General features: G+C 43.6%; 1 protein-coding gene across 2 annotated transcripts in view; it reads right to left on the bottom strand.

Moving 5' to 3' along the window:
• TIAM1 (TIAM Rac1 associated GEF 1) overlaps positions 1-21,976 on the bottom strand; it is an 85,340-nt gene that overhangs the window by 41,419 nt on the left and 21,945 nt on the right. For both annotated transcript variants that reach the window (XM_065630828.1, XM_065630819.1), the window contains exons 4-10: positions 20,237-20,461; positions 18,321-18,506; positions 15,719-15,865; positions 13,540-13,614; positions 12,352-12,522; positions 6,425-6,529; positions 2,187-2,268 (exon numbers count right to left, since the gene is read on the bottom strand). In XM_065630828.1, coding sequence (XP_065486900.1) covers positions 2,187-2,268; positions 6,425-6,529; positions 12,352-12,522; positions 13,540-13,614; positions 15,719-15,865; positions 18,321-18,506; positions 20,237-20,461 — 991 coding nt within the window. The remainder of the gene's footprint in view (positions 1-2,186; positions 2,269-6,424; positions 6,530-12,351; positions 12,523-13,539; positions 13,615-15,718; positions 15,866-18,320; positions 18,507-20,236; positions 20,462-21,976) is intronic.

The raw sequence follows: 21,976 nt of genomic DNA, 5'->3' as shown, positions 1-21,976 counted from the left end.
CTGCTCCAAGAGCCTCCTAACACCTCCTCCCTGGCAGCAGGATCCCTTAGCTGGCCCAAAACAGCTTGCAAAGCCAGCAGACAGCTATTAACTCCTGTTATTATCTTCCTGTCAAGCTAGTGAGCTGAACTGGCCTGTCTTAATTGCACCCTCAGTGAAAGCATTTCACCTCCCTACCTTTGATACCATGTCTGTTAAATGGAGATAACAGCACTATGTCTACACTGTTGGGATTAATGAATAGCTGCTTGTGAAAATTCAAGGTGATTTACAAGTATTATTATTTCTATAGCTGGGATGCTAGCAACAGCAACAGGTAATGTCACTAATGATTCTCATAATCTCATTCATTTTCAAAATGAAGATTTTTCTAGTTCTTTTGAAGGAATCCAGGCACAGGGCATTTGGATGTATGTTTTTTAAACAGGCAGGAAGTATGAGAAGGCTTGAACAAAGCTGCATAGAAAAAACAAGTAATCATCAGAGTAAAATGTCCCTTAGCACCCTAGACGTCGGTTGCAGTGATCCCCCACACACATGTATTTCAGTACATGCTTGTCACTGTATGGACACATTGTGCTGTTTCTGTAAGACACACACAGACTACAGAAATTCTGCTGCCATTTAGAGTCAATGTAGCATTCAATCCCTGCAGGGTTGGAGCCACTGAACAGATGCAGCCCATGTCTCAGACAGCTGATCTAATTTCACAGGCCGCAACAGTGCATTTCACGGTCTTTCCCATCTATCACTTAAAAAAAAAAGAGAGAGAAGAAAAAGAAATAAACAGGAAATGCCACAATACCTCTCACTCTTAGAATCATAGAATCGTTTCAGTTGGAAGAGATCCTCAGGATCATTGACTCCAAACGTAACCTAACTCTAGCACTAAACCATGTCCCTAAGAACCTCATCTAAACGTCTTTTAAACACCTCCAGGGATGGCGACTCCACCACTTCCCTGGGCAGCCTGTTCCAGTGCTTCACAACCCTTTCCATGAAGAATTTTTTCCATATTTTTCTATCTTTTCCACCTTTTCCATCTTTTTCCATCTTTTCTTGCAGTGGCTTCAGGCACAGCATAATTGTCGAAGCCAGGATCATCGCTGTGCTAGTTAATATTTTCTTACGCCTTCAATATTCAAACCACAGTCAGTACCACTGCTTTGTAGCAGAGCTCAATATTCAAATGGCCTGCAGCTGTATAATAAGCAGTTTGGGGATTCGCAATTATTCTAGTCATTAAAAGAGAATATTTAGATAAATAGTAAAAAAGATGCAGATTGTCTTCCCGCAGGGTAGGTTGCATAAATAACTTTAAAATATACTATACAACTGTAATTGCCAGATGAAAGGGTAAACTTGCCAGGCTGGAGGTCTGTAACTTGAAATACTTGAAAGATAAGAAATATGATCACCCCCATGTAAAGATTAGAGATTTTGCTGAAATTACACACACTTCCCCTGCCCTGTGTTTTACACACAGACCTGTACGACATATCATGTTCTGGCTCCATGGGGCATCCTCAAGGGCTGTGTGTGCAGTAGGGCCAGGCTCCCCCAGCCTCAGGAACACTGAAGTGAGACAGGAACCCACCTCGTGTGTCCCCAGCAGGCGGGGAAAGGGACCAAACAGCCTCTCCTGGGACAGCTGCCCAGCCGCAGACCTCGAGGTGCCTCCCACCCACAGCGATGCTCCTGGCTGCATCCTTGCCATCACGCTTGGTAGAAGCAGTAAGGAGGGGGAAGGCTTTCCAGCCCGCAGCAGCCCCTTCCCAAGCCCCACAAGCACCGCGATACAGGCATTCCTACAAGATATGACAACCGGCAAAGGGTGCTGTTTTCCGCTGGTGTTCAGTCACATAACCTCTGTGGGTGGTGTTTTGAGAAACTACAAAAACAAGAAAACGTTTGTCCTTTCCTCCACCGTAGCTCTTGTCAAAGAGCTACGCATCCACATCCCACAGCTCGAGCACCAGGAAAGGCAGCGTTCAGTGCACTACAAATAAAAGCCTCCTGCTTCAGGGCAGCAGAGCGAGCTTTCTGCGGATGGCACGAGAATCAGATGTGCTTTTCTTATTGTGTTCAACAGGCCTTTTGGGTACATCGATGAATAGCAAGAAAGAACCTGCTCACACTAGGACTGACTTGGTAGAAAAGTAAAAACAAATCAAGGAGAAACTCACCATAAATATCAGAGGATGCATCAGACTTCTCTATTTGAATGTGCTGTGTAATCTTCTGACATATTTCTATTTCTTTGTACAGCTGAAGAGAAAAACAAAACAAAAAACCACAAACGTAATATGTTACAGTGGGAGGACACATCAATTATAATAATTTTGAACATTTTGGTTTTAATTACAGGCAGAAGAAATAGACTGTGGTCATTATTTATCAAACAGCTTTTCTCTGCATGTGTGAGACATATTAGTAGTGTCCCTAAGCTTTACTGTTAGCACACAGCTAAAGAGGAGCAAGCAGTGTTTTACTACCACCATCATAAAAGCAAGGATACATCTATTTCACTCGGTCAATATGATTTTGAGTGCACAAGAAACAGAACTTCTATTCCTGTTTTTGTATTTTATGGGTGGTCATCATTTAATGTTTTTTATATTATTTTGATTAAGGCATTACAGGAATTCAATTATTTGATAGTATTAAAATCACAACAAGGGTTTTGTTTCTTAAATGCCTTTCTTAATTGTCAGAAGACTACCAGATTTGATATGCAGTTCCCTCTGAGCATGAAATTTCATCTTTAACACATTTATGTTTATTTGCACTGGGAAAAATCCCTCAGTCTTTGAAATGGTCATTAACATCCTTCCTGGGAGACCAGCACAAATTCATACCTAGGTAATAATCCAGAAGCAGGAGCAGTTCACCCTGCCTTTCAGGAGCCAAGCAAGCCCCCCACAGGCATACACCCCTCCACCAAAGCTCATGTATTTTGTGCTTTTAAATCACTTAGGTTCTCCTCCGGTCTTGTGTGGCTCACTACTGTACCCGAACGAAGGGCTCCTCACGCCATGCAGGGCAGGGAAATCCCACTTTTCCAGATGAAGTCACCAGGACTAGATATTTCGAGGCTCTGAGCCGACATCTTTAGGAGTCAGCCCTGACTTATTTCTTGTAAGACAGCCTTGACAGACTGGAAACTGCTGGCTCAGAACAGGTTTGAAGCTGTTTTTTTCATAGCGCAGGCTAGCACTTAAGTAACAAACCATCCTTTTGTCTTTCGAAAAAATCATACCCACAGGTGAATAAGAGTCAGCAGGTCAATATGAATTTTGTTTACATGCTGATATGAGTGTGTAAAAAAGCAATTCACAATAATTAACAGTTTGAAACTAAATGGCATCGGTGTTTGGACTGAAGTATTTAAACCATTTCTCTAAAAAAGAGAAGCCTAACTCATTAGGTTTCTTTAATAAAAACATCATTTTATGTCCTGCATATATCAGCACTTACACATCTGTTTAATTGCAAATATTAAGTATTACAGAACAGTTATATACCCATTTAAATGACAAAATATAGTAAAATTAAATGTAAAACTAAATAAGTATGCCACACTAACAATAGTTTTTAAATGCAGTTTCCAAATATAGGAACAAATTATTCACATCCTGAAAAAGAGTCAAATGACATTTACAAAAATCTCAGCTGATCTCTGTCTGATCCCTGCAGTCATCCAAACTGAGCATGCAAGACCATAATCAAGGAGGATGGCTGATGTGCTCTCACAGGGATACAGGAACCACATTCTGCCTGCATCCCAAAATGCTGTTTTCAAGCAAAAAAACCCCTCTATTGAATGGGACGCAAGTAACTGGGAAGCACAGACGGTGGCTGAGTTGCCCAAACCAGAGTGTCAGTCTGACATGAGCCCTGAGGTGCCGCTCACGCGTCTGTGCCCCACACCAGAGGCAGGCAGTGTTTTTGGGCCATGGAGGCTCACACCATGAAGATGCCAGCACCACATATGTGGGGCCATAAAATCATAGAATAGTTCGGGCTGGAAGGGACGTTCAAAGGTTGTCTAGTCCAACCCCGTGCCATGAGCAGGGACATCTGCAACCAGATCAGGTTGCTCAGAGCCCCGTCCAGCCTGGCCTGGAATGTCTCCAGGGATGGGGCATCCACTCCGGGCAACCTGTGCTGGTGTTTCACCACTCACATTGGAAAAAATTTCTTCCTCATGTCTGGCCTGAATCTCGACTTCTTTAGTTTAAAATCATTACCCCTTGTCCTGTCACAACAGGCCCTGCTAAAAATTCTGTCCCCATCTTTCTTACAGTCCCCTTTTAAGTACTGAAAGGCGGCAATAAGGTCTCCCTGGAGCCTTCTCTTCTCCAGGCCTAACAACCCCAGCTCTCTCAGCCTGTCTTTATGGGAGAGATGCTCCAGCCCTCTGATCATTTTTCGTGGGGAGCTCCCTCTCCGGACGCGGCACAGGGCCTGGGCTCTGCGTGGACGGGTTTGACGGCAATACCAGGAGCATCCCAGGGAGTTCACTGGGCAACGAGAGTGCCCAGGGACAGGATTTCTTCCTGACAGCAGCAGCGTTGCCCCTTTGAGCCACTTCAATTCCTCACAGTGCTTCTCATAGCACCTTGGGGATATTATTATCTGAAGATTTTGTCTTCCTTGCCCTTTTTTCCTCTACCACTTTTGGTCCTGTCCAAGCACCCTTTCCCAGGGTTACCTTTTCCAGCAGCCCCCATTGCCTTCACCCCAGCCTCATCCTACCTGCAAGGTTTTCAGGGAGGCCTCTGGTCTTGTGCTTCCATCTGTAAGTGCCACTTTACCCAAAGGAAAAGGTTTGGCATGCCAAGCTTCAGCCAACACTTAGTTCAGAATAAAAGGTGCTTAAAAGTATAACTGCCTGGTACAGCACCTAATGCTAAATACTCTCCCCTGAGCCCTTAGCAGCATTTTCAACACATAATAAACTGAGCTTGTGAATTTTTGAAAGACTATGTCAGAGCACAAAATATCACCATCAAAGTTTTGGAGAGGAATTAAATATGGATATTTAATCTCCATTTGTTATTTAAATACTTTTGATACATTTTGCAAGAAAAAGGAGTATCATCCTAAGAACTTACGTTTACCTTTTCTGCAGCAATGTTACATCTGTAAAAGTATTTTAGTAGATGGAAGATACCTCTAGCAAGGTGACAACAACATTAGACAATATTATAAACAGCTATTTGGGAGACTACAAAAATAGAGGCATTAGTTTTATCATATTGCACCAGAATAATTTAATTAAACACTTAAATAAAGTACCTCAAATTTTCTCATGAAACAAACACACACAAGCAAACATACAAATGGGTGTTGTTTTAATGTTACTACATTAGATATAACCCTGCAGCACCTATTTGCGTTATAATCTTTCAGTATGCACATAGTCCCACTGACTGTAAAGTTTTGGTTTAATTTCAGTTTTTCAGAATAAACAATAACTAATGACTACGTCAATCCTATCTGCTTTCAAGACAAGTCCCCTAAGTCCTGCCAAGCAATGAAAGCTAAAACCTGTCTCCTCTGAGTTTTAATTTTTCCCAGCTGTATTTCACTTCCGAGTCTTAGTACTTCGCTAGCACTTTCTTAAGTCTTTTTTTGTTGTTGACAGTGTTAATGGCAAACCCCAGAACTTATTTTCTAAATGAACAAAAGCATCCATAATTGGCAAAGTTTTACTTTTTATAAATAAAACAGCCACCAATGTAAAGGGCTTTAAAAGGCGTTATAGCATGCATGTATAAAATCACAGAGTTAAAGTATGACACTAATTCTGTTTGGTCTTTTTTTTTTAATCTCTCTTTTCAAAATTCCTTTGAAGTCTGCTTTTGAGATGAATGATATGAAAACATCCAACTGAAGCAATTAGAAGACTATATTCTCACACATAACTCTTTGTAACTTCAACATTTACCTTCCCATTTAGGAAAAAAAAAAACCCAGCCAGCCAAACAAATAACAAAGAAAGTACTTGTGCATTTCCCCTCCCTCTTTAAACATGAGGCAAAGTGATCCAAACAAGAAATACTCAGGCCTCAACACTATATCTTTAAAACCACCAGAGATGATATGAACAACAGAAAAAGGCGATCTTGAGAGAAGTTAAGCTTAAATGTATGTCACAGTGACTTTCACACATTACCTATGGTTGTTCCTTCTCTCCCTCTTCCACACAGACACATGCATGCACAAACATAAGCTAAACACTGTCTCCTCAAGATGAAAAGTTTGGAGAGACTATACTGTAGGCCAATTTGCTATGGTCTGCAAAGCACTGTAATTGCAAGTTAAAAAGCATAACTCTGCATATTACAAATGTCAGATAAACACTAATTAATAGCATCCTACTAAGTGACATTTAATTTTATTCAGTAGGTAGCATTACCAGTTCATAGATATCCTCTTCTGGCTTTGGTACATAAAATTGCATCTGGTTTTCAATCAGGAATTTAAGACGCAAGTAGTGAGCAGAGTGATCCAGCTGGTGTGTCTGCGAGAAACAGAGAAGAGGCTTTAGAAGTGAAAAGCAATGGTTAACATCACCTATACTTAGAGAATGACCTGATCCTCACCGGGAGAAAAAGGTGGGGATGCCCCAGCACCACCTTCCACAAGAGGCCTAAAATCTCCTAACCTGAACAAGAACCCGAACCTCCTCCTTTTCCCCAGGAATAAGTGTTCATTTACCCACTGACCAGGATGTCAAGGGCAGTGCGAGTGCTCTAAGCAGCCTCTTCGGTCCTGCTTATCTGGCAATTTTGCTCCACCCCATGCTATTGCAGAAATAAGCAAAGACTACTAGAGCAGAAGACTCAGAGCATCCCTTTGTATACAAAGGGCATTTAAAATCACAAGGAAGAAAATAAGCATTCTGCTAACAGAGAAAAATGTAACAAAGTTTTTTCTGTTTGTTTGGGGATTTTTAGCATCTTCATCATTTAGCAAGTAAGATGTGGTAAGTTTCAAGCAAGGTTATACAAAGGAAAAAATCTGTGTCCTCTAAGTTCAAAACAGCTCAGGATAGGCTGGCTTTATAAAGCTAAAAGAAGTGAAGAGCTGCATACTGGACTACATCCCAGTGGAAACAGGTCACACCATTTTAATGAAATAGTAATAACTAGCTGAGGATATGGCATTTGGTCTGGGAGATATTAACGACCTTTTCTCAGCACAATTAATAAGCTTGATTTAAGTAGAGGTTAATGCAGTGTGTAATCAAAACACATTAGAATGATGATAAACACAAAGGATGTCATTCAGAAGTTACTTTCATAGTTCGTAAACTGTTGACTAAAGCTAATGAAAAACCCCAAAGTGAGTCACAAATACAGGAGGTAAATTCTTCTCACTGTCACTTTTGAAATCCCATTATTATATGCTTTTATACATTGGCCTTTTCATTTTATACAAGCAAATTGCCAAAGTTTCCTAGGTTGTACCAAAAACAATAGCTCATGTGAAAATTCATGCAAGAACGTCATAATTGCCTGTTTATTTTGTTTTTTTAAAGGCTTGCTTATCCTGTTCAAGCCAAGATGATGATACATGGGGACTCAGCTGACAGATCATGCGGCACAGATTATGAGTAATATACACCGAGTGACCTGTGGAAAAGATCACACACTGACCTGGCCAACCTTTCAGCAAATACTCAGAGAAAGTCTAAGTTAGCCCATGAATAAAAAAGAGCTACCAAAAAGAAGAAAAAGACATCTATTGCTGCACTGTACATAGTGCTATGTTCAAATACGTCCAATTCAAAGACCAAACTATGCTTATATGAAATTGAATATCTGAAATGGGATAACCTCCATAATCCGGACAAACACCTGGTTAATTAAATAGGGAATTTGAAATCTACCAAAGGCCAAAATAAAAAGAGCTGAACATAGGAGATCCTTACCCTCTCCCCTCTTTTTTCTTTTTTTTGATAAACATTTTGCACACTTTGTTCATTGTTTCCTGACAGTTTTCACTAGTTTTCTCTCTTACATGCACACACAAACAAACACCCTAGAAATTAAAGGGAAGCAAAATTGGTTTTAATTGTTCAGAAATGATACCTAAGAGTCCTGTATTACTTTCTGGTCAGGTTAGTTTACTGTCCCTAGACAACAATTGAAGGGTGCCTTGCACAGCAATTAAACAATTTAACAAACATACAGAGAAGACATAAACCCCCAGACTGCACACCCCACGTCCGCAGGGAGAGGCCCATGGTAAGTCTCTCTGAAAGTCTGGAAAACGCTTGAGCCATTTACAGCGAAGCCAGTGGGGAAAAAAATTGTATGTGTAAAAACAATACTAGAGAGAGCCAGGCAACCTGGCAGCCTCCTCCTGCCACCACGGTGCACCTTCCCGTGGTCTCCTTCGCTGAAGCTCTTGTATGCAGCCTGCATTTCATGCAGCCTCAGGCAGAGCCGCTGTGCTAACCCTGGTCAGCCACAGCTCTGGTGACAAACTCCACGTCACCCACTAAAGCTCAGGGCTTGGAGAGGACGCCTGACCACAGCCAGGTGTTCGTGTCGCTTCCAACGCCGACTCTGAACACCCTGCCTTTGCAGAGGAGACCCAAAGGGCCGCTTTCCAGCCTGCCCCAAGCTGCCTCGGCCACAGCGGTGGGGCAGGGAGCCCACGCTCAGCGCCCCGGGCTCCCCGCGGGACCGGGGATGCCCCAGCTCTGCCGGTTCAGAGCCACCACCCGCCCTGGGCAGGGGCCGGGTGTGCTCACGCCTGCCTGCAACCCTGCCTGCAACCTGCCCGCCCTGATAGCATCTTAAAAGAGCGACCTTCCCCGCAGGCGGCGGCCTGATCTAGTGTGCCGGCGGTCCATGACAGGGCTTCTGCCCGCTTTGACACGGGCAGTGCATCGGTCGTGGAGGTGACGGGCGACGCTTCCGTTTTCACGCTTGTCTTTGCAGGGAGATTTGCTTACAAGAAAATCAGGTGTGCTGGCCTATTTCAGAGAGCAGGAGGGAGCCAAACACAAGATGACCAATGCTGCACTGAAGCCCTGAGCTATGCCAGAGCCCAGCATTGTCTGAAGAGCTCAGTGGATAAAACTCACACATATTTTGAGCCACCCAGTTCTTTCAAGAAACACAATCAAGAAACACAATCAAGAAACACAACCATTCATCCACTACCTTGTCATCCCATCTAAGGCAAACAGAGTCATCACCACTGAAGCTGTGACGGTGCAGCCACACCATTTCGTTAATTAACATTTGTATGGCTGCAGCAAGGCTTTGTCTACCTCAAAATTTTACATTAGTTAAACTGTTTCAAATAGGGGCATGATTTTCTACTGAAGCGAAAGGAAAATGCCCTCTTAAAGTGGACATAGCCAGCCTGCCCTAAAATCCATACCATTAACCCGCTCGTTGCTGATGGTCTAGCTGCTTCCATACACAGGAAGGTGGGAGGAGAAACAGTACAGCTTTAATGATATTAATATCCTTTTGAGACCACCCCAAATAGCTTTTAGCAGTCCAAATAAGCTTCTTTGTTTGTTTATTTCTCTTCTAATAATTCTGGCTATGTCTGGAGCAACTAATCCGATTTAAAGGACAAACCAACAGCTTAACCAACATGCTCTTGGAGAAAAATTTAGAGTCTGGGGTGTGATCTGATTCAACAGACTCCACGTGGTATAGTGGGTCAGCACACAACCCAAACAATCTATCCATTTCAGCTCCTTTCTAGTTAAAGCGAGGGACAGGCACCTCCAGAGGACCATTCGGCCTGATCCGAGACCCAACTGAGACAGCTGGGCTCGTCAATCCTCCAAGTGCCACCTGCATTTGTAGAGGACCAGGAGACAGAAGAAAAGGCATATTCTTTCAGCTTGGTGGGGGACACCTTCACTAGCACTGAAATGACAGCATCACAGAAACACGTTAGCCACCCCACTGTGTTACTCAGGCTTCGCACTTTAGTGTCCCAGACTTTTTTAGTAGAAAAACACCAGCTCAAAATCAAAGTAAGCCCACAGAGCTTCAGGCTTAAGTAACTTCTCAGAGACTTGGAGCACAGATCCAGAGACCTAAGGGAAATCTGCTTCTTGCCCCTCATGCAGGTCTGTTTGAAAAACGCAAATTCTGAGAAAACAGAACCTTTCTTGCTTCTCGCTTTTTATCCAGTTCAGTCAAAAGACTAAATGCCATGTAGTCTTCTGTGCTTGATTTCTGGTATTATTGTCTTCATACTGGCTCTGCCTAAATCCATATACAGTGTATTTTTCTCCCCAATTTGAAGACATACCATTATGCACATGTTAATAATACACACTTTCACAATGATCAGTCTTATCCATAGAAAACAATTTAAAGCATATACACTGACTTTTCCTGACTTCCAAGTGATGTTATTAGTTAAATCTTAGGAGAAATCGAGAAACAACTTTAAAATATGCTTTAAACTCTCCTCCCACCAATCTTGAATCACAGAAGTGTCACAAAGCAGTCTCCAAAACCTAACTTGCTGTATAATAACAAGCAGCAATGTTAGTGTAAGAACATATTTTCTACAATTACTTGAGTGCACTTGTAAAGTTCTCCAGCAGAATAATCAAGCTTGGCTTAATAGCACAGATAGATTTAACCACATCTACAAGCATGAAGAGGTTTATATGAAATGTAGATCTTGAAATGTTTACTATACCAGAACTTGACTGGTTCTCAGATGGCAGATGGCAAACTGATGTGAAATGATGTGGATCAGATATTAAAGGGGAAAAAATGAGCTGAATGCAAGAGACAGAAGAAAGAGATTGATTATTAAATGCTACAGCAAAGAAGGCATCCATCAGTGTTTTCCAGATCGAAAACTCTTACAGAAAGGAAAGAAACAGATAACAGCTCTACAAAAACAAATACTCACCCACCTCCCCTTCTCTTTATACAGCACCACCCCCAACAATCAAACACACAGTGAGAATCCAGATTCTCAGCAGGAACCTACTGGAACTGGTGGAGCTACACCAGTTTACTCCAGCTAAGGATTTGGCCCTCTGAGTTAATCACTCTTACCCAAAGAAAAATATAAATCCTAAAAATAAATAATTACTAATAATGTGTCGTCCAGATTCCCTATTATGTGTCTCTCCAAAAATGTAATCTTTTTTTTGTGAATACAATGAAGAGCTTTCACAAGCTGCAGCACTCTTAAAAAGTGCACCTGGCAGCGAGACGAGCGCATTGTATAATTATCGCAAACAAATGCCTTTCTCTCACCTTCCTTCTCTTTGGAAGCACATGCAACACGTTCTAAAAGTCCCCAAAGTTGAGCTCTTAATAGTAATAAATGTTTCCTTTTGCTGTTGCTGGTGTACAAAAGAGGACTCACTTTTCAGAAAGGCACATGACACAAGTTGGGTCTAGCTTGCAGCCAGCCGGTTAGTGGGAAACACACATTATGTAGCTGCCAGAACTCAAAGCTTGTATTTAATTTGTCAAAGCTTTCAGCTTCTCAGCTGAGATGTAACTCTTATTAATGGCCAAATGTCTCTGATAATATATCTTGAAAAGAAATCCAGGTGGTTTTTCTCCCACTCCCCCCAAATGCAGATGAAAGCTTTCTTCCTTCTTCCCTCCTGCCACCTACACGAGGCCAACCTGACTCTGCAGTGCAGACAACAAACACGGGCACCTTCTCCTGCTGCTGCTGTTCTCTCCATGCCCTCCTCCCCCACGCCAACTGGAGAGGAGGAAGCAGCAGGCGGAAGGAAGGAGGAACAGCACCTGGAAACAGGAGGACCTGGCACCTGGGAAAGGGTGAGATCACCCCGCTCTGCCTGGGGGAGGAGGGAATGGGTAGAGGTGGGGGAACCAGGGTGGTCGGGTGAGGACCGGGCGACTGCAACACCAGGTGATAGGGCATCCAGTGAAAGGAAGCGGGGTGGGGGCCAGGATGTTGTGGGGCAGATGGGGAGAGGAGAATGGTCCTGCACACAGCTTGGTCTCCAGTGGAGGGGGGCTGGGTGGGTGGGAGGAGGCAGCAGAGGCAGAGTCAGGGTATGAAGACACTTCAGAGGCTCATGCACAGCGGCCAAAGCAGAAAAGGCAAAAAACAGCCTGCCTTCCTCTCCCTACACCATGCCAAGTTTAGCTCCAGCTGTAGGAATTTTTCTTGTGTGGTGCTAGTGTGAAAATTTCAGTTATAACTCATGTGTTTCATCTCACATACAACAGATCCCCCAACACAACGCAGTCTGAACACTGGCATATGAGAAAAGCCACTATGAGGTTCAACTGAAAGGGCTCAGGGTTGTAGACACTTCACCCCACTCCAGGGCATGCTCGCAGCCTTTACCTTGCAAATCATTTCCAGCACGTCTCGTGTGGTGTCCCCGGGACGGATGACTGTCAGAGCAGGCTGGTTGTTCGGCAGACAGAACCAAGACGGCGTAAAATACTCGTGGACCCAAATATCACAGTCGGGATTGTGCTGATGGACACTGCTCAGTGCCACTTCTTTTTCCCTCTAAACAGACAAAATCCATTTTGAATCTACCAGCCAAATACAATCTCCCTCTTCATCAATAACAAGTGTAAGGAACATCATATCTGTACCAAAAAGCCCTCTTACTGTGAAGACGTTTTATTCACAGGCTCAGACTGAAGGCTTGTCTGGACAGGAAACTCTGCAGTTTTACCTGAGCAGTATAAAGTGTGCCTTCCCATGCCACCCACACAGCTACACTGGTGCAATGCGCTTTTCCTGGGATTTCACCCTATGGCTACTGGGAATGCTAGGAATGCAACAAAAAATAACAGTGATAAAAAGAGATTTAAAATCAAATGCACTGTGTTTCCTGGTAAACCAACATATGGCGAACAAAACTCTTGCAGGAGCTACAGTACTTAATACCTAGAAAAGGCAAAATAGCAAATTTCAGTATTTATTTTGAATTTACTGTATTTTGTACATCCGAGTTACACTCCAAGCTATAAAGCCCCAGGAAGTCATGGAGCTGCAGAATTCCTATTTGCTGCAAGTGGGCTCACGCAGCTAAACCCATATTCGCCACATGAAGAATGTGCCTCTTAGCACTGTCTTAATGCTGGTTTATAGCTGACTTTCTTTGGGGAAACAGAAAGCAGTTGTAATTGTGGCTGCAAACGCAGAAGCTCACAGAAGCACATGAGAACAAAACAACAGAACCCGCTGTGCTCCATAGTTCTGCTAAACCCTAAATTATGAAAACCCCATACGGCCATCACGAGGAGCCATTTTCCAAAACCAGCAGCATTCAGGTCCTCCTGTGGGGAGGCGTTGCCTTGGCATGCAGTGCTAACACCCCTCTGGGGCTGGCACCTCCAGCTGTGCTTGGGATGCCCCACACAGTAATAAGCTCTTTTGAGTGTGGGCAACCAGCTCAAACCCTCCCAGAGCCCTACAGCATGCAGAGGGTCCTCCTCTCCCTCTCCCTCTCCCTCTCCTCTTCCCTCCCCTCCCATCCACTCTCCTCTCCTCTCTCCTCTCCTCCCAGTGTTTTACCTTGCCGTCTGGGACCGTATCGTCAAAGATCCCTTCGAGAGATTTCTTTACTGAATCCACTCCTTCGCCAAACACCTGAGGAACAACAGAGCGACTCTGCTTTAAAACACAAATGTGTCTCCACGCCATCTGCAGGACATGCTAAGGTGGGAAACGTGTATCTAACATGTAGCATGGAAATTAAATGAAAAATGAAAACTCTCATCTCAAAACACAGAAAAAGGAAAAGAGTAGCTTGTAAAAAGGGAAGGCATGTTGAAGGACAAGCTGGTGATGGGGCACCATGCGCAAAGATTAGCGGCCAGTTCTGCTTAGCGGTCTGTCACTGACTTACTTGATGGAGCTCGACATATTTTATCTTCTTTTGTGTTCAGTTTCCCCACCTGGAAAGTGGGGGAAAGGAAGGCTTCTCCACCTCTGCTAAGGCTGAGAAATCAGAAGGGCTCCACTTCTGGCTGTTTTTGTAATAAACCACCTTCCAAAAAGTACTTAGCAAACATTCAAGTACCGCAAGTCAGCATAACCCTTCTCTAATGAAACAAGAGCTGGTAACCCAGCACAAACCAGAGAGCCAAAATCAACAGAACTCTGTGCAGGAGGAACGACAGAATGGGAATATTTACAGGATCCATCCGAAATCGTCACGGGACTGCATCAGACTGGCAAACAGGGCTGTTAATGCAGCAGAAGCTCATAATTAAAACTGAAAAGTTATGTTTTATAGCTCCACACCAGCACAGGTTTATGATCAAGTTGCTGGGTTTGGCTTTTAACTATTCTGTACCTAAAATGAAGCAGAGACCATGCAGGAGGGGAGAAGGTCACTGCCCTTTAGGGATTTACAGTTTACTGCTTCAACTTGGCAATACTTTGCAAGGTATTGCCACTACACAGGAGCAGGGGAAATGTGTTCAGACACAACATTCAGACACCCTGCTACTTGCTTAAAACTTTACTTGTTCTTTGACCCTCTCCAGTATGACTTTTCTTTAACCTGGAACGAAATCCCTTTTCACGTCTATTTTTACTGAGGAGTGAGGGGAGTAGGGGTAGGGACAGGGGGAGTTAGTGTGAAGAATGCATTCATCCCCACTGAAAGAAAAAAAAAAGGGTGAGTTCAGGAAAAAAAAAGTCTGAAGACGCAGTGTGGGCAGGATCCTACATCAGGACAAGGGATAGTGCTTGATTTGAGGAAAATAAGTACAAAACAACAGGGGTGCCGCAGCACCAGAGCAAAAAATTGGGAATGCACTCATGGAGGCATCTGCTGCTTCCTGGCAAAACCGTGAGCTTTTGCTCAGCCGCTAAATATTAGATGAACTTCTAATGTTTCACTAAAAACAAGCTGAACAATTCTGCAGTATTCATCCTCTGCTAAACAAAACAAACACCCACTGCTGCTTCAACAGAAGGAAGAAGAAATCACAGGGCACAGAACAACACTTGTCCCAAGCCTTTCTCCCTTCAAAAAGTGAAAGAAGAGAAAGAAGAACAAAGCCTACATTTCCTGCAATTAGATGAGGTATGGCTCTCAAAAATTGAAAGCTATAATTAGGGATGTTTGGAAAGAATAACAAGGAAGCACCTTCCTACCACACTGAAACACGTTTTCTAGACAAAGATCTGGGCAGTGACTGTGCAGAAATGTTGCAGCTTTTGGCTTTTTATAAAATCTGACGCAAAACAGGGACAGTCCCTACTAAGTACAAAGCTTTATGTTACTTTAGAAAGTTTTCCCTAAACTCAGCTACATTTAAAGTATTCTACAAACTCATAATTTTAATTTAAAGAAACAAAAGAGTCTGCACTTTTTATTTTCCTTCCAAAGTTGTATCTCTTTTACACTGCTGCTTTGGAACTCCTGAGTTTAGGGAAAGTACCTCCAGCAAAAGCAGAAGGAGCAGAAAAGCAACAACAGTAGAAATGTGACCAATCCAGCTAAAGAACGTAAGAACCCCAAATCTCATTTGAACAGGAGCTGCTATATAGTTATCTCTAATTACGGTCACTGATTTTTGAAGAGGATGTGGAATACGGTGACGATGAAAGGTTATAAATGGGCAAGTTTAGGGTTGCATGTGTAAGTGCTTGATGCAAGTGACTCTCTGCATGAGCTGCATTCTGCACTGTAACAAATAAGCCTTGAAAATAACAGTATCTCAAGCTCCCACACACTTACCTGATTAATGCTTGGCCTCCCTTGCTTTTTCTTCGAGGTAGTATCCAGTCCCCAAAGAGAAGAAAACCTGCTTCTCCGTTTACTGGCAGATCTGGACATGGCCTGTGTCCTTCTCCTCACTCCGGACTCCCCTGTGCGAGCCGCCACCTGTCAATGCCACATGGTTTCAAAATCAAAGGTTGCAGCATCCCACCGCACTGTGACTTACATAATCTAACAAACAGTGGAATCAGGTTTTAAAAAAACAAGGCAAATCCTATGGCAACATGTGTACTCACAACAGGGACAATGGTGATGCTGCCAGACTGCTTCCTTCTCACTGCAATTTAACTCGCTTCTTCCAACATCAAACATCAAAAATTAAAAGGGACAGTACCCTCCCCTTCCATTTGTTGGCATTTAATCTGAGATATTTTGAAGCAGCCTCATCATCACAGAGCAAAGCCTCAGCACCAGTGAAAGGTTTGGGGTTTTGTCTTTTTATCATCATCTCTTTTTTTTTTTTTTCCTAACAAGGCTTCAAAGCTGGACACACAAAACCTGAGATTTCCAAACTTATCTGGTGCTTCTGAGAAGCCTGGTCTTTCTCTTTGCTCTTTCCTGTGGAAGCACTCTGGGCATCCTGGAACTGACTCATAGCTGTTACAAGGCCAGATAAAGGCTTGCAAATAGGTCAAGGTATTTAAAACCTGCACTTCCTTAAAGATAGCAACATTTGAAGGAGTGAGCAAAACACAGGAAGAAAAAAAGTGAGCTGAAATGACCCTTTTGATCAGAGCAGTATTAACTGCTTGGGTATTTGAAAAATGGCCTGTGGGAACCCCTTTGGAGCAAGAAGAAATTTGCCTTTATTGAGACCAAATATTTGGGAAGCATTTCCCAGAGGGGGAAGCTCTGGTAGAATTTAGTGTGGTGTTAGTCAGAGGTGAAGCGTTTAGGCCAAAGTTTAAGCAGATTTCCCACATGGAGGTGGCCTCAGTAGAGCGAGCTCCTCTCTTGCAAAAAAGGGAGTGGTAGGAGATGGCAGGTATGAACGGGAGCACAAGGCAAAGCTAGACAGACAGACAGACAGACCCACCCCACCAGCTTGGCCGTACGCTTCCTGGAGCACTTTTGTACTGGATTCCCACAGCCGAAACTAGCAAAATGTGGTTGTCGTTTGGCAACCCCAGCGGGAACACCCAAATCTCTGAGTGACGCCCCAAGCTACGGAGCTGAGAAACTGGTTGTTTGGGTGCAGCAGAAACAAAAAAAACCAATATAAAGACAGGAGGAACAGAAGGCTGGCTTGTGTACCCAGGGAACCATCACTGTGTGAGTAATGGCGATTCTCCTTGGGAAATGTGGAGAGATCAAGGAAAAGGAGAACTTAAACACAACTGTGAGCGTCTCCATTTCCACAGCCTGGACTTGTGAGATGTTTCGTAGCTGTATCTGGGACATTCGTGCAGAGGCACATCCTCTGGCTAATGTGCTGAGGAACATCTTCAAGAAGAGTTAGGGATGCCACACTATCACCATGCAGCACCCAGCTTGAGTCTGAGACTCACTGCACAATTTCCACAGTATCGAGGGCAAAGAAGGACACGAGAGTTTGCTTAAAGGAGAAGAAAGCACGTGTCTTTTCCAGCACAACATATTCAAAACATTTTTTTTTTCACTTGGCTCTCAAGAGACACCAGCATGAAGAGGCAGACTGTTTTTCAGGCTAACGCTCAGTGCTTTGCTAGATGCAAAAAAATAAGCATAAATGCAAATTACAACCCGACACTTAAAAAAAAAATAAATCCACCAGCAATTATCAGGATGATGACGCTAATCTTTTCATACATAAAAGAATAAAACCGCCCCTGACTGAATTACAGCTCTGGATTCAACTGAAGAGTACAGCTGACATCTACAAGACAACAGTGGAGCTCTGCTATTTCTGTGAAGCTCCAGGAGTTCAAGCTGAAACTACAGGAACTTGATTTAACTTCATTAAAAAGCCACCATTTTCCAATACATTTCCCTGTATTTTTAAGAGCTGGGTTGTTATATTATTTAAAAAAACATTTTAAACATTATTTCCCGCACCATAAGTAGCAGCACAGAACATTTCCCCTCCTTTGTGGAGCATCAGGTGTTGATCACTGGAGACCGGGTATTAGACTAATTGGTCAGTAGATTAATCCATATGGTAGAAAGCAAGCCATGCCCAAGAAGGTCTAAGCCAACACGTGCTGAGGGCCTCAGAAAGACCCCCGTTGACTCCACTGGAGTTTTGGATCAAGCCCGTGTGCACGGACATTAGAGATGAGCCTGCCCTTGTAACAGGAAGATCTGTTTATGGAAAGCATGCTTATACTACAGATCTAGAAATTCGAAATCACATATTTAGGAGAAATATTGTTCTTCCACTTCCGTAAGACCACGGCTGGCAAGCATCTGCTTTTTAATCTATATCCAGGACACACACCCCTTTCAGGAAGCAGAATATTCTGCACGCTAAGGGCTCACTCCCCAGGCACGAACTGTTGTTTGTTGACGTGACCACTTCACTGGACACGTGAAACCATTTGCAGGTTGGCAAAGATGACCCCTGGCCTCTGGTCAAACTTACCAGCGCATGAAACGACGAGACTGAAAAGATTCCAAGACGGCCCATTGCAACTTTTGTTGGACGGCTGGCAAAAGCAAGCAGTCTTTTAGGGTTTGGGAGCTCCCCTCCCTGGAGACTAGCCAAGTAACAGCGGTACCGAAATAGGTCCATCTGGAACTGTTCAAGATTTTGTTCCCAAACGAAGATCTGTGTACAGCGAAGATTGAAGAGTGAGACACACAAGAAGAAAAGGGGAGAGGAGGAAGAACAGAGTGGTAAATACCTTAAGAAAATTCTACTGTTCCCAGTAAGACGCCTCTTTCACCAATGCTGATCTCATTCAAGAAACTTTGATTACCCTTCTTTGCCGCTCTCCCCTACCCTCCCAAACCCAAACAGGATACAAATAATAAAAAAGTTTTCATTAGACAGAAAACAACTTTTTTTATGTTTATGGTAGAAGTCTTCTCCTGGGACAACCACTCCTTTGATACAATGTTAATTAACAGGATTAAAATTCCATTTTAAATTTTCTTTTTATTCTAGGATTCTCTTCTGAGCAGTCCCTTAAGAGGCTTTTTTTCATGCATCAAGGGCATCTGAGAAACAAGAAGACCAAACCCCACCAAATTCCACATACAGAGCACACAGAATCAGCAGCCACAGCAGCAGCATTGCTGTAAGCATCAACAGAGCTCACAATACTTGAAAAAGTGTAGTACACTGGGGATAATTAATCTTATCAGTGGAAGAGCACTATAATCAGCCTATGTAAGGACTTACTTAAATAATTCAAATTGCTGATAGGAAACAGTTTCAAAGCATTTAGAAAAACTCAGTTACATAGAGAGATTGCTCTGCCCTCTTACTGTGACTGACAGCCTTTCAGTGGAGCCCTTTCAACAGAGGTGAGCATCTCCCCCCATCCCTCCCCCTTCTCAGGGGCTTCCAGGGGGTACGAAATCTCTTTAGCTTAGCACATTAGGGCCCTGGCCGCTCCCTACGGTTTGCATTACAGGCGTGTTTGACAGCCGTGGTAAAAGAGCTACAAACTAATGAAGCAGGAGCCATATGTTAGCTTCCCAAAATAAGGTGCCGCTGCAGCAGCAGGAGAGACATCTGCTCTCCGCTTCTGAAACACAACTACGTTGTCCACTTGAAGTCAGAAGGAGCAGTCCCATGAGCTCATGCAGCCATGAGGTCAAGGCAGACCCTTCTAACAAGCAGAAAGCAGGGATGGCTTCTTCAGCCCATCTGCTAGCAGAAGAACCAGACTCTTCCACACTTAAGACAACAGCAACAGCAGTATTTGTTGGTTGATGATCACCTCTTCCCTAAGGCACACTGCTGACATGGCCTGGTGGCCTCTTCACTCCCCTAATGCTCTGACTCAACCTCCGAGCAGACATCCAAATGTCTTGTATGGAGGCCAGGAGAGGACAGTCCATGCTGCACCTCAGTACATGTTGTTTGGAAAAAAGGTGCAACTAGGGCAGCCAGCACAGCTGTCTTCTCTTTAGTGATCAATGACAGAACCCAAAGGAATGGCAGGAAGATGTGCCAGGGGGGATTTAGGTTGGACATTAGGAAAAGGTTCTTCCCCCAGAGGGTGGTGGAGCACTGGAACAGGCTCCCCAGGGAGGTGTCACGGCCCCAAGCCTGACAGTGTTCAAGAAGAGACTGGACAAGGCCCTCAGACACATGGTGTGACCTGTGGGGTTGTCACATGCAGGGACAGGAGTTGGACTCGATGATCCTTGTGGGTCCCTTCCAACTCAGGACATTCTATAATTCTATGAGCTCTGCTGCCAACACACATCCCACCTGCTCTGGGCAGCTCTGCCAGCACACACGCAGTGGGGACAGAGGTACTGCTAATCTGAAGGTGGCCTTAAATACTTGCTAGGGCCTTATTTCACATAAGCAAGCAAGATTACTTGATCCAGTATGGTCTTCTTCTTTTTGGAGTCTGTTACTGAGGACAGCTGCATTTCACCCATTTTCTTCATCTTCTCATCCATATCAATCTTCTGCTCCAGCTTTTTTATCTCTGTTTTCAGTAGCTTGACAGTGTCCTCTTTGTGATGCTGCCTTGCCACTGCAGTTGCACAAGCTGAATGGATTGCGGTGATCCAGTTCTCCAGTTCAGTCTGGCTAGAGGTCTGAAGAGAGGGAAAGGGGGAAAAGAAGTCAGGATCCTCTTTAGAATTGATTGGAGATTAACAAATGCAATTCCAAGCAGTTCCTTTCCTTTTGATCTTAAGATTCAAAGCTTTAAATCCACTTAGAAGAGAAGTAATAAAAACCCCATCATTCTTAAGCAGGCCATTTTTAACTTAGCACTAGGCATTCAGCACTTAGAATTACACCTATATCTGTGCTTTGCAGCTGTACAGTGTTACCCAGTAAGGTTTTAGGAATTACTTTCCTTGTTCAATGCAATGCTGCCAGAATTTGTAGCTCAACACTTAAAGATGTTTTCTAAACTCCTATTTCCTTCGGACAGGGAATGTGCCAGCCTCTGTGCTCTTCACAGTATGGAGAGCTTTTTTGGCATACAACAGTTAGTAATAAATTAATGGCATAAAATGTGACCATGATATCTACAAGTAGCTTTATTGTATTATTTATTGTATTTAGCTGTATTGTATAGACAATCAAGCTTTCCACTTCTAAAGGTCCTAAAGCACTCTGAAGACTGTTATCATTAAAGGCAAGTTCATTGTAATTTTTACAGCTCTGGTACTGTCCCTTCCCAAGCATGTGTGTGACAGCTTGGGAAAAGGGAACATTTCCCCTCCCTGGAAGTGTTCAAGGCCAGGCTGGATGGGGCTTTGAGCAATCTGGTCTAGTGGAAGGTGTCCCTGCCCATGGCAGGGGGGTTGGACTAGATGATCTTTAAAGTCCCTTCCAACCCAAACCATTCTATGATTCAAAATATTAGGCTGAGGCATGGGACACTTTTCTGGTACATTTTTCTGGACGAGCACTATTCTGATTAGAGGCTTTTGAAACAGAAAGAACAATATTTCAAAGCGTCCCTTTTCCAGACTTTCAAAATAAAAAGTACATCTTCTTAGCCTTCTTATTAAACTTCATTCCCTTTACAGCAGGTAATAAAACAAAATTTACAGCCAACTCAGGGTTGCAGCGGACTTTCTCAGAGTCTCAGCCTTTAGCCGTAATCACACTGGTATTTGGCTCATGCCTGAAAAAGTAGCATGGTGCCAAACCACCTTGTTCTAATTAAACTTTCTGATTATACCTGATCTATTAATAGGCAGCACAGTATGACTTCTCCAGTTGCTAGCATAGATGAAGAAGGTCATCCTCACTGCTGTCCTGGCGGTCACAACTAACAGCAAAGGACGTGGCTAACCGAAGCCAAGGAGAGATGCCCACAGAATCCCGACTCTGGAAATCATGTATGCACAGGCAGGACTTCAGGCTGATACTCCCAAAAATTCTATGGTGCTGAAGCAGGTCAGACACACATGTCCCAGAATGACATCACTTTCCTTAGCTCAGGTTAGAAGTCCTAAGGAGAAGACAGGGTCTGCACCGCAAAGACCGATCTCTTACTCCCAATTTTCTTGTCTTCAGTAGGCACTGTACAAAGTATATTGCTTAAACTGGTCGGGCTCTCTGCCCAGGTAATGATATTAACAAGCTCTCAT

This window comes from Caloenas nicobarica, chromosome 1, assembly GCF_036013445.1.
Source record: "Caloenas nicobarica isolate bCalNic1 chromosome 1, bCalNic1.hap1, whole genome shotgun sequence".
NCBI classification, from domain to species: Eukaryota; Metazoa; Chordata; class Aves; order Columbiformes; family Columbidae; genus Caloenas; species Caloenas nicobarica.
This window is presented reverse-complemented; position numbering and strand designations above follow the sequence as displayed.